The sequence below is a fragment of the Lithobates pipiens genome, unplaced genomic scaffold (assembly GCF_037356315.1).
Source record: "Lithobates pipiens isolate NorthernLeopardFrog02 unplaced genomic scaffold, aLitPip1_a1.2 Scaffold_3, whole genome shotgun sequence".
NCBI classification, from domain to species: domain Eukaryota; kingdom Metazoa; phylum Chordata; class Amphibia; order Anura; family Ranidae; genus Lithobates; species Lithobates pipiens.
In genome coordinates, this window is record NW_027507790.1 from 253,675,377 (window position 1) to 253,689,431 (window position 14,055).

The 14,055-nt window shown below is 44.3% G+C and overlaps 1 protein-coding gene across 1 annotated transcript in view; it reads right to left on the reverse strand.

Annotated features, from left to right (window-relative positions):
- DYM (dymeclin) overlaps positions 1-14,055 on the reverse strand; it is a gene marked incomplete in the record, with an annotated part of 586,856 nt that overhangs the window by 295,867 nt on the left and 276,934 nt on the right. The window contains 1 exon segment of the mRNA XM_077463046.1: positions 7,315-7,409. Within this exon segment, the coding sequence (XP_077319172.1) occupies positions 7,315-7,409 (95 nt within the window).

The window sequence follows — 14,055 nt, forward strand, 5'->3', positions numbered from 1 at the left end:
CTCCTATTATATACTCTCTAAAGAGAGTCACTGGAAGTTCAAGTAAACACTGTAAAAGCAAACCTTAAAGATTTAAAGTGTTTTCTAGCCTTAGGAATGTGGTGGGGTGTGAGAGTACCAACAAGGCATGCTCAGGAGGCAGCCATATTGTAAGGGCCAGAATAAAAAAAAAAAAAGAAAAAACGCACAAATCTGGTAGTATTAACATGGCTGCCAAAGCTTAAAGTGACACTAAACAAAGACCTTATTCTTCAAAAATCCTTATTCTACCAAAGCTCTCCTTTTCCTCCTCACTTTCATTTGTTTTGAAGGAGCGATACATGTTAGTTGTGGTCATGTGCACTGCTCTAGGCACACTACAAATCCCATAACCAGTGTAAATATGGCAGGGAGATGATTTAATATTATCCAAAAACACTGTGCCACTCTTAGAACTTATGATTGATCAACCCTGCAGCTCTTCCCGCTACCTAATGTGAAGCGCACTGCAATATTAAACCGAATTTGCCAAGATGGGTGAGCACTAGGTGTCAACACCTAGGCATACACATTACATTAAAACGGAGTTCCACCCAAAAATGGAACTTGCGCTTTAAGGGAAGGTGACCCGCTGACATGCCACATTTGGCATGTAATTTTTTGGGGGGCGAATACCCTCCTTTTAGAGGGTTTCCAGCTCCCACTTCCTCCCAGGGCTCCATGGAGATGATGGAGATGGAGATCACCCCCCCCCTCCACGCCCCCCCTGCAATCATCTGGGACACGTAACAGGTCCCATTTGATTGCCCAGCCAGTCATGGGTTGCGCATGTGCAGTGGGTGCCCAGCTTTGAAGCCACAGCCGGGCACCCACAGTTACAATGCCGGCGCCGCAGAGAGGAGGGGGAGATGAGTGGGGCTTCGTTAACCCACATCGCTGGACCCTGGGACAGGTAACTACCTGATTATTAAAAGTCAGCAGGTGCAGTGTTTGTAGCTGCTGACTTTTATTTATTTATTTTTATTTTTTAAGCGGAACTCCGCTTTAATAATAGAAATTGTGCAAATAAACTATTTTTTTAATAACAATAAAGTGTCATGAAAAATATAATGAAAACAAACATGAAAGAGTTCCAAATAATCATTAAAGCGGCCTCCACCCCCAATCCTTTTCTACAAATAGCACTAGCAAGGGGGTGGGGGGTAGGGAGCTGGTACCTGGTTTTGACAGGTACCTGCTCCCACTGTCACTTGGATCTCCTAGGCAATCCGACTGGAAGTTCTCCTCTCTCCCTCCCTCCCTGCAGTCTTCTGGGACACGTCACAGGTCCCAGTAGATTGCAGGACCAGTTGTAATGCGCAGCCTGACTCGCACAAGGGCACCTGGCTATGAAGTCGCAATCTGTCAGAGCCGGGTGCACACATCTGAAATGCAGGTGCCGGGGAGAGAAGCCCATGTAAAGGGGTGGCTCGGGTGATCACATCACTGGATCGTCGGATAGGTGAGTGTGTTTTTTTTGTTGTTGTTTTTTTTAAGTCAGCAGCTACAGTTCTTGAAGCTGCTGGCTTTTAATAAACCAAAAAATGTCTGGAGCTCTGCTTTAATATGTGTGCTTGAGATTCCTATTTGAAGTGCTCCAAACACTTCCTGCAGACAAAAAGGGCTAAACAGTCTCTACGGTGTCTATGCCACGACCCCCTCCCAGGCTATAACTCACCAGATCCTTAAACCCAGGTTTTAAGTGAGCCTAAAAGCGCTTTAGTAGATTTCCATAACAGGATAGCGGTATGGCCAGCTCCCTTACAATCCCCTTCTCTGCTTTTCCAGCTCGGGAACGAAAAGCCAAACACAACACATAGGTTGGACTTGATGGACTTGTGTGTTTTTTCAACCTCACCTACTATGTAACTATGCAAGATCATCATGTAACCCTTTTATTTCATTAAAACTCTAAGAAAAGGCTAAAAAAGATTCATCTCACAGGTATGGGTGCCCAAGCCGGAACCCAGCAGACTCAAATCCTGTTTGAACTTTAGAAAAACTGACAAAAAGCCATTATAGGTTCAATTTAACCTCAAACCCGGCAAATAAATATAACCCATATCCTCAGAATAAACTTTAAATATCTCCCTAAACCTCAAATTCAGCTATACCAGCAACTCACATATCATCACAATGAAACATTTGATAATTTTGCCTGTAGTACTTACAGCAATGCTACACTACCAAACAACATCTATGCCATAAAATATACTATGGACACAAATTGGGAGGCTGTCGGATTTATGGCAAAGAGAAACCTGTACCAAATGCAACTGAGCATACCATGTGGTCATTCATCAAGAGCAGGGGGTCTGCAAACTATGGCTTGCTTGCTATAAAAGATTCTATCTAGTGGTGTATCTTCATTATAGGCCCACTGTGCTCTCACAAAGGTCTCACATTAGGTTAGCAGAGGTTCCCTTCTACCCACTTTACCTTCCCAATTCTCCAGCACAGGTTCCCCCTGCTGTGCCGTCATCGCCACCATCACTGGTTGCTACAACCGCTAGGACTGTGATGAGGACTCTGATGTAAGGGGGGTGGGTCCTGATGGGGCCATAATCTAAGGGGGGTGGGTCCTGATGGGGCCATAATCTAAGGGGGGTGGGTCCTGATGGGGCCATAATCTAAGGGGGGTGGGTCCTGATGGGGCCATAATCTAAGGGGGGTGGGTCCTGATGGGGCCATAATCTAAGGGGGGTGGGTCCTGATGGGGCCATAATCTAAGGGGGGTGGGTCCTGATGGGGCCATAATCTAAGGGGGGTGGGTCCTGATGGGGCCATAATCTAAGGGGGGTGGGTCCTGATGGTGCCATAATCTAAGGGGGGTGGGTCCTGATGGGGCCATAATCTAAGGGGGGTGGGTCCTGATGGGGCCATAATCTAAGGGGGGTGGGTCCTGATGGGGCCATAATCTAAGGGGGGTGGGTCCTGATGGGGCCATAATCTAAGGGGGGTGGGTCCTGATGGGGCCATAATCTAAGGGGGGTGGGTTCTGATGGGGCCATAATCTATAGAGGGGATTCTGATGGGGGCGGGGTGGTCCTGATGGTGCCATAATCTATAGAGGGGATTTTGATGGGACCCATAATCTATAGAGGGGATTCCGATGGGGTCTAAGGGGGGATTCCGATGGGGCCCTAATCTATAGAGGGGATTCCAATGGGGTCTAAGGGGGGATTCCGATGGGGCCATAATCTAAAGGGGGGATTCCGATGGGGCCATAATCTAAAGGGGGGATTCCGATGGGGCCATAATCTAAAGGGGGGATTCCGATGGGGCCATAGTCTAAAGGGGGGATTCCGATGGGGCCATAGTCTAAAGGGGGGATTCCGATGGGGCCATAGTCTAAAGGGGGGATTCCGATGGGGCCATAATCTAAAGGGGGGATTCCGATGGGGCCATAATCTAAAGGGGGGATTCCGATGGGGCCATAATCTAAAGGGGGGATTCCGATGGGGCCATAATCTAAAGGGGGATTCCGATGGGGCCATAATCTAAAGGGGGGATTCCGATGGGGCCATAATCTAAAGGGGGGATTCCGATGGGGCCATAATCTAAAGGGGGATTCTGATGGGCCCATAATCTAAGAGGGGTTTCTGATGGGGCCACAATCTAAGGGGGGATTCTGATGGGGCCACAATCTAAGGGGGATTATGATGGGGCCACAATCTAAGGGGGATTATGATGGGGCCATAATCTAAGGGGGGATTCTGATGGGGCCATAATGTGTTATGATGGACTTGTGTCTTTTTTCAACCTCACCTACTATGTAACTATAAGAGCGGCAAGGATGTGGAATTCCTTTCCACAGGCAGTGGTCTCAGCAGGAGGCATTGATAGTTTCATGAAACTATCAGACAATCACCTGAACGACCACAACATACAGGGATATACAACATAATAGTGACATAAAATAACACACATAGGTTGGACTTGAGTGTCTTTTTCAATCTCACCTACTATGTAACTATGTAAGTAGGGATTCTGAAGGGGGCCACAATGTAAGTGGGGATTCTGAAGGGGGCCACAATGTAAGTGGGGATTCTGAAGGGGGCCACAATGTAAGTGGGGATTCTGAAGGGGGCCACAATGTAAGTGGGGATTCTGAAGGGGGCCACAATGTAAGTGGGGATTCTGAAGGGGGCCACAATGTAAGTGGGGATTCTGAAGGGGGCCACAATGTAAGTGGGGATTCTGATGGGGCCACAATGTAAGGGGTTTTTACAAAAATGTATAACCACCAAAAACTGAAAACAGTGAAGACAGTGAAGACAATAAAGTCCAGATAAAGTAAAAATGTCCTTAAGCGTATGTGTTCATTAAACATATGCGTTTATGGACATTTTGACTATATCTGGACTTTACTGTCCTCATAGATTTTAGTGGTATAACTTATTTTATTTAAGTGCGTGATTGAGCTTATTCATTGGTACACATTTTTATTTGTTTGCATAATTTTGGATTAGTATACAGAGCGCAACAATATTAGTTTCATGATATCGAGAATTTGTATTTTTCATGCTTCTTAAGTGCAGCTGTGCAAATTTGGTGTTTGTTTGTTTTTTTGTTTTTTTTGCATTAACCACAGTTTTTATATATTCATATAATATAATATAAGGGGGGGATATAATATGAATATATTCATGTAAGGGGGGGATTCTGATGGGGGCCCTGATGTAAAGGGGGAAACTCTGATATAATAGGGGGCTCTGTTGGCGGAGGTACAGGCTATTTTTGCTTGACTTAATTCATGGTTTAAATTTATTTGGAAATTCTTTGCTTTATTTTACTGAAGTACTTTTCTGTTGTTCTGAACCATATCAAGGCGATTACAAAAAGGCTCCAGGCAATCCTTATTTACTCATTTATATGTTATTAATTCATTTATAAAACTGTTTGTTTTTTTGTTGTGCCTGTGAATATTTGTAAAATATACGATGTGGCTCTCACACTGCAACATTGGAGACTCCGGATGAAGAGTGTAGGGACTCACTGCTACTGGCGGCAAAAAAAAAAAAAAAAGAATAAATATTCATTCTAAATCCTAACTGGAATTCGTTTTTAAATACTTCTAAAAGGGATGCAGACGCTGCAACTTTTCTCATTGGAACACAGAGTGAATGTGGATAATAATTATAGAACCAGACCCTCCCATTCAGAATCAGTACCCAAACAACATAGTGAAACACACAGCTACTTCTTCAGAGCTGAGAAAGGTAGGGACTCTGCAACAAAATGTGTTAGAATCCTTGCGATGTTCATTGATCCCTCAGAGGAGATTGTTTTTTTCTCAACACAAGTGAAGTTGCTCTTAAATGATGACGTGCAAAAGAAGAACAGTGAAGTAGCTACAAATCTTATGGAATCCTTCCATAATGGTATGACAGGCATGGCAACATCATATGATAGGCATAACAACATCGTAAACAGTAAAGATGTGATAAATGTTTGCGTTCTAACAACTGAAGTTGCTTCCCTCACAGACACCAATATTATTCAAACCTGTCTGGTGGCTAAATGAGTGTCCAGTGAAATTTTTCTTTAACTTCTTTCCACGCATTAAAGGGACATTAAAGGTTCGTGTTATTTCACCTTAATGCATCCTATGCATTAAGGTGAAAAAACAACTGTAAGTGACCGCCCCCCCCCCCCCCACCAGCCCCCCTGTTTTACTTACCTGAACCCTCAAACTTGTCCCACGGGGATGAGCGCTCTCTCTCTGTAGGGGGTTTTCAGCTCTTGATTGGATAGATTGATAGCAGAGCAGCCATTGGCTCCCACTGCTGTAAATCAAATCCAATGATGCGGCCGTTGAGGGGGCGGGGGCGAGTCCTGCATTTGGCGTCTATGGACACCGAAAGCTGGACTCGGGAGTGCGCCCGCAAGGTAACACCCCCCCCAGGAGAGCACTTCTCCCAGGTTATCTGATGCAGGGAGGAGCCGAGAGAGCCGCCGGGGGACCCCAGAAGAGTGGGATCAGGGCCACTCTGTGTAAAACAAGCTGCACAGTGGAGGTAAGTATGACACGTTTGTTATTAATCACTTCCCACCTGGTCAATGCATATATACGGCCGGGTGGGAGCCGTCTACTTCTGATAGGACGTTCAGGAACGTCCTTCAGAAGGAGCGGGATCGCGCACGCGTGTGCCCGCGCAGCCGCGCGATCCCGATGTGCTCGTGTCACCCGGACACGGCACATCTCAGATCGGCAGGAGGGCTCTGTGATTGGCCCTCCTGATCACATGACGGTCGTGTCCAATCACGGCCGCCATGTGATGTAAACAAACAGCAGGTTGCTAGGCAATCGGCTCTCCTCTCCTCACACGGAAGTCATCGCTGAGGAGAGGAGAGCAGAACGCTGCAGCCAGCTGATGATCAGTGAGTATGGGCTGCTTTTTACAGCTTTTTACTCACTGATCATCAGTCTAGTGTCAACACACAACACACCACACAGTACAAACACAGTCCCCACATATGTCCCCAAAACACACATGTCCCCAGAACATACATGTCCCCAAATAATAAAAACTCATGTCCCTAATAATAAAAACATGTCCCCCACATATGTCCCACTAAAATCACATGTCCCAATGATTATCTGGACACATATGTACGTGATCACCTGCACACATATGTACATGATCATTTGCGTACATATGTCCGTGATCACATAAAACAATTATTATACACTTAACGGAATTTTTTTTACCAAATACATTTTGGCTTAAATTTATGACAAAATTTGATTTTATTGGATTTATTTTAAAATTGAAAAAATAAAATATTGTTTTTTTTCCAAATTTCGCTTATATCGCAAAAAATAAAAAACGAAGTCGTGAATAAATAACACCAAAATAAAGCTCTATTTGTGCGAACAAAATTATAAAAATTTAATTTGGGTACAGTGTAGCCTGACCGCGCAATTGTCACTGAAAGCGCAAACCTTTAGTGTCCTTTTAAGCACATGTGTGGTGGAATAAAAGGGTGGGCTTTAATGCCCACATGCCGCACATATGTGTCTATGGGCAACAGACATTTCTGTGTTGAAAGCAAGCTCACTAAACGCTCCCTGCAGAGAGACCGAGCTGTCAATGACAGTTCTCCATCTGCACCAATGATTGGAAAATGGTGGGAGGGACTCACAATAATGTGACCACAAAATCACCGTGGTCACATGATTAAGCGGACGTTCCCACCCCCTGGCTTAAAAGCCCAGTTACAGGGATGTCAGGGTGGGCAGAGAGGGGTTAATAACCTCACTTCAAATGACTCACGGGCTCTTTCAGTTACCTGATGATCCTCTGCGCAGCATACTGGTGGAGGGAGCGGAACTGAGCCGACATGTTGGCCAGAGCTGCCAAGCAGTTGGTGTGAAGATACTTGTCCTGTATAGTGAAAAATATATCTATTATTCATACTGATCATGTATCGCCTCCATCACAGCTCACTGAACATCAACAATAACTTGTTCAAAGTCTGACTCCTCCTGCGTTCTCAAGCGGCAATAAACCCAAAACCAAAAATGTATTGAACTGCAGCTTAGATGTGGTGGCTGCATTAGTTTTCTCTTCTTTGGCTTCTTCCCTCTGTTTTCACCTGGTGATCTGACTAGTAACACACTTCCTGTATTAGTCAGACACAACTCTGGAGGAATAAGAACAGGAGGTACAGCAGCATTGTCAGTCTAGGGGGAGGGGAGTGTTAATTGTAGTCGCAGCTCACGCTTTATAATCAGTTACAGCAAACATTTTTTTTCTCCTTTGGGGCTAAAAGTTTTACAATAATCAGTGCATTTTTATAGCACTGATCGCTGTATAAATGCCAATGGTCCAAAAAATGTGTCCTATGTGTCCACCATAATGTCGCAGTCCCGATAAAAATCGCAGATCTCCATTACTAGTAGAAAAAAATTTAAATAAAAATTCTATAAATATATCCCCTATTTTGTAAGCACTATAACTTTTGTGCAAACTAATCAATATACACTTATTGCGATTTTTTTTTTTACCAAAAATATGTAGAATAATTTATATTGGCCTGAGAAAAAAATAGCTTTTTTTTTTTTTTTAAATGGGGATATTATAGCAAAAAGTACAAAATATCGCATTTTTTTTTTTCCGAAATTTACGCTTTTTTTTGTTTATAGCGCAAAAAATAAAAACCGCAGAGGCAATCAAATACCACCAAAAGAAAGCTCTATTTGTGGGAAAAAAAAGGACGTCAAAGCGACACAGTGCCAAATCACAAAAAATGGCCCGGTCATTCAGCAGCCAAATCTTCCGGGCTGAAGTGGTTAATAACCCCAGCCAGTGTTAAATGGTTTGTCTCTTCCATATAAGTGGATACATTCTGCTGGAGAGTTTGTACTTGTGAAAAAGGTCAGCTTTGGTAGCTGCGATAAAAATGTTTTTGCTTTTTGGTTTAATGCTGCTTTAAGAACCAACTAAAGATCAGAGCAGTGTAATACGCAGAGTGTTCTGTAAAACTAATCTTTTTTTTTTGGGGGGTTTTTTTTCACCACACTCAAAGTATATGTAAACCCAATCACTAAAATCTCAAGCTAAAAACACGTTAATGTCATTTCAATAGTAATATTAAATATTTTTAAATCTGCAGCAATCATTGACATACCTTAACCTATCATAGAGGACCTTGATCAGGTACTTCCTGTTATAGTGTGACAACAATGTCTTCCAATGGTGTTCCTGTGTTGTCACCCTTCCACATGGGATTCTATGCAGACATTGTTCACTGTTGTCATTTTGAGATAAGCCACCCTGGAGGAAGTACATGCAGCCATCATGCATCCATGGAGTGCATGTAGACAGGAAGTGACTGAAAACTAGCTACAGGAGATCATTGGTTAATAACCCCTGCCAGTGTTAAATGGTTTGTCTCTTCCATATAAGTGAATACATTCTGCTGGAGATCAGCAACACGGAGATGCAACAAAGGATACAGAAAAGATGAAAAGTATTTTTATTAAAATAAAAGCAAAAAGGCAGCTGTTTATGATACACAGTGACTCCGCAAACGAAATGTCATTCACTTAGGATGCTTTTAATGGAATGGAACATTCAGTTGACGTCAAAGTGCTTGAAAAGGTTGAAGTTTATTTTTGTTTTATCTTAATTTATTCTAAAAGACCTTCAATGTGCAGCTCCCACTAATACTTACCTGGGACCGATTTTGATCTAGCGCTGTGCACGAGAGCCTTGGCTCTCCCTCCTCATTAGCATTGGCTCCTGCTGCTGTCAATCACAGCCAGGGGCGGCCAGACAACTCATGGGGCCCCCGGGCAATAGGAGATTATGGGGCCCCCGGGCAATAGGAGAAGATTATGGGGCCCCCGGGCAATAGGAGAAGATTATGGGGCCCCCGGGCAATAGGAGAAGATTATGGGGCCCCCGGGCAATAGGAGAAGATTATGGGGCCCCCGGGCAATAGGAGAAGATTATGGGGCCCCCGGGCAATAGGAGAAGATTATGGGGCCCCCGGGCAATAGGAGAAGATTATGGGGCCCCCGGGCAATAGGAGAAGATTATGGGGCCCCCGGGCAATAAAAGATTATGGGGCCCCCGGGCAATAAAAGATTATGGGGCCCCCGGGCAATAAAAGATTATGGGGCCCCCGGGCAATACAAGATTATGGGGCCCCCGGGCAATACAAGATTATGGGGCCCCCGGGCAATACAAGATTATGGGGCCCCCGGGCAATACAAGATTATGGGGCCCCCGGGCAATACAAGATTATGGGGCCCCCGGGCAATAAAAGATTATGGGGCCCCCGGGCAATAAAAGATTATGGGGCCCCCGGGCAATAAAAGATTATGGGGCCCCCGGGCAATAAAAGATTATGGGGCCCCCGGGCAATAAAAGATTATGGGGCCCCCGGGCAATAAAAGATTATGGGGCCCCCGGGCAATAAAAGATTATGGGGCCCCCGGGCAATAAAAGATTATGGGGCCCCGGGCAATAAAAGATTATGGGGCCCCGGGCAATAAAAGATTATGGGGCCCCCGGGCAATACAAGATTATGGGGCCCCCGGGCAATACAAGATTATGGGGCCCCCGGGCAATACAAGATTATGGGGCCCCCGGGCAATACAAGATTATGGGGCCCCCCGGGCAATACAAGATTATGGGGCCCCCCGGGCAATACAAGATTATGGGGCCCCCCGGGCAATACAAGATTATGGGGCCCCCGGGCAATACAAGATTATGGGGCCCTCGGGAAAAATACAAGATTATGGGGACCCCGGGCAATACATTATGGGGCCACACAGTATATATATATATATATATATATATATATATATATATATATATATATATATATATACACACACACACACACACACACACACACACATATATATATATATACATACATACACACACACACACACACACACACACACACACAGAAAAGGTACTGGAGAGACAGGGCAGCTATAATCTTGGGATTTTTAAAAAAAACACAGATTTTTACATACTGTCCCTGGTTTTATTGAGGCTGGCAACCCTGATGGGGCCCCTTAATGGCATGGGTCCCTCGGGCAGTGTCCCAGTGCCGAATGGTCAGTCCGCCCCTGATCACAGCCATTGAGGAGGGGGCAGGGCAGAGCCATGCTCTGCATGTCTTATGGGCATACAGGGCCAGCTTTGAAGTGTCTCAATGCAAATAGCTTGCTCTGGGGGCACTCAGAAAAGGGGAGGGGCTAGAAGTGCCAGCAGGGGGGGCCCGAGAAGAGGAGGATCTAGGCTGCTCCATGCAAAACTATCACACAGAGCAGGTAAGTATATGCTTATTTAACAAACAAAACAAAAAAAACCTTTACAACCACTTTCCTTTGTATTTCTTTATTTTCTTCATAGTAAAAGAACTGGCATTCCTAATGACCGAGGGCTTAGTTTGTGTTCCTCGTCCGCTGTAATCAGGGAAATGGAGGCCACTGGAAAGAGCCACATGGCGATTCCTGAACAGACATGCAGACGGTCTACACAGTTCGTGGAAATGATACAAATGAGATGCAGAAAGCCCTCATCTCTTATTTACCAACGCCGGGAACCTACAAATGACCCCTCCGAGTATAATTTACTGGGCATAACCTGGTCACAGATTAGGTAATGTGGTCACCCTGTAACTCAAGCTATTTCAATTCATTTTCATTTGAGGAATTTAATCTGAAACCTTGAAATCGGGCGCTAAGGATTTTACTTTTAATTAAATATGTGCGGAAAGTTGATGTCACTCCGAATACCGACTCCAGCGAGATGTTGGCTGTGACTGCTGGCATCGGCCGAAACTCCGAAACCTGAGCCTCTCAAAACGAGCAACCCGCATTAGTCACTGTGGAATATTTAGCACAACAACACGCATAAAACCCACATCACCAACTCTTCATAAAACACACCAATGGCTGTGGAGTGCAAGGCTCAGTTTAAAGGGAATGTGCAGTCTTTGCTAATATTTTGTTTATATCTAAATGTATCTTGCTCTAAAACTTCTGTGTATTAAAGAGGAACTCCGGGTATTTTTTTATTGCATAGTAATAGTGTACCAGCTTGGAATAATGTAGGTATACCACCCATTTTAAGCTTGCTGTGGAACTGGAGAACTAGTAGTGGGCACAGCTACCACAGCGGGTGCTGTCATCTTCCAGGTCCACTGCTATGTGGCTGCCCTTCTGCATAGTGAACACAGTTGATCCAGAGAAAGGCAATATTTTTATAAAATTATATATATATATATATATATATATATATATATATATATATATATATATATATATATATATATATATATATATATATATATATATATATATATATATATATATATATGCAATAGGAATCCATACTGGGAGTTCAGCTCTAAAACTGAACTCCAGACAGACACGAAAACTCTCATTTAAAAAAATATACAGTATTGCTCATTAGGCACAAAGGATAAAAATGCACTTAGTGAGCACCACATGCCTTTGAAAGCCAGATCAATTATTACCTAGTGAAAGTAGCAGTGGCACCACTGTGCTGTGCATAGCCTGTGCAGAGAACAGAGCTGTGGGAGGGACCCAGCAGGCCCCATCCACTACAGCAGAGGTCTCAAACTGGTGGCCCTCCAGCTGTTGCTAAACTACAAGTCCCATGAGGCATTGCAAGGCTGACAGATACAAGCGTGACTTCCACAGGCAGAGGCATGATGGGACTTGTTGTTTTTCAACAGCTGGAGGGCCATCAGTTTGAGAACCCTGCACTACAGTCTGCCTGCAGAAAACAGGAAAAGGAGGAGACAAGACTACCTGCCTGGGACATGATAGAGTGGTGACGTCACAAGGGGAGGGCCTCCGGGTGCCCTCCCTCCCCATAGCTATATAAGTAATGGCACATGACGGACCAAGCATTACAGCGGGAGAGAGCATCAGGAGAACGTCAGAGGAAGAACAGAGGGAGAAGACCACAGGAGAAGACAGCGGAGAGAGGAGAAGAACCGGAGAGTAAAGACATCGCCAGAGGAAGAAGAAATTGAAAGGAGAAGAGACGCCGAAGCTGCTTTAATAATTGACTTTGTCAAAAACCTGTGTACTGTTATTTTATTTTTCATACTTTTTTTGGGTGCATGTACCCCATTACTCACTCACATAGGGAGGGGCCATGATCTGGGGGCCCCCTTGTTAAAGGGAGCTTCCAGATTCCAATAAGCCCCCCCCCCCCCCCCGCCAGCAGACCCCAACAACCACCAGCCAGGATTGTTGGGAAGAAACCCTTGTCCCCATCAGCATGAGGACAAGGTGCTATCTGGTGGGGTGTACAGTGACCCCCCCCCCCCGCCCCAAAGCATCCACTCCCCCATGTTGAGGGCATGTGGTCTGGTATGGTCCAAGGGAGTGTTTGCTCACCAACCCCCTTTTTCCTGACCTGCATGTTCGGATAAGGGTCTGGTATGGATTTGGTTGGGGGGGGGCATTGACCACGCCAGTTTCTTTTTTTAATTTTGGCGAAGATTCCCCTTCAAGATCCTTAGCATACAAGCCGCATCGTAAGATGTATTATGATGATCCGACTTGTGGTGTGACTTCTATTCAAATCAATGGGCTCTCATCAACCATTGATTTTGAATAGAGGCAGAGAAACACTGCTAACACCAATGAAAAAAGCTACTACGGTAAAAGCACTTTTTTTTACAGCCGCTTTTTCCCTGCCGTTGGTAGTGGCTTTGCAGCTCATTTTTTCAAACGCCCTGTATGCATGAGGCCTAAAACTTAATAAAAAGTTGTGGCTTTGTAGTTATTAATTAATCTATGGGCGGCCTTAAGCAGAGTTATTTTAGTGAATGATTTACAAATCTCAACATAAAAAAAAAAAAGTAAAAAAAAGAATAAAAGAGTAGTGTCGTAAAATTGTAATGGCTGCCTAAAATCATTTGAGGAAAATGCCGATATAACCATCCAAAGTATGCAAAAACTGAACATAAAATATCCCTTTAAAGTGAAACTAAAAAAAAAAGAAAAACACCCCAATTCCTATGTGATTAGGCATTGTATCTGTATACCTTATTCTCAGATTGCCTTTAAGTAGATCCACACCCTAACTGGATAACATTTTATTTGTAAATGCACTTATGTATCAAGCTGCCATCCATTTACATTAAAATATTGTTTTGCCAATTCCCCCCCCCCCCCCCATCTTATTTTGCATCTCAGCACTGCTAATCTCCACTAGCTTCTTTCAGCCACTTCCTGTCTTCCTGTGCATTCGCTCCATCAGCATCTGGACATCAATCCTCCGCACTGAAATGCTGAGAGTGACAATAGTGAGCCATACCTGAGCAACGCGTGTCTGCACAGCTGCACCGAAAACCCATGCGACATGGTGAAATCCACGAGCATGTTTGGGAGACAGTTGTCACCATTTAAAAGGAAGTTTATGAACAAGGATTTCTATAGAAGGATCAGCAGGTATTAGTTTAACAAAAGATGCAGTTTTAAAAAGAGTTGTAACTGTAAAGCAAGTTTTAGCATAGCACAGT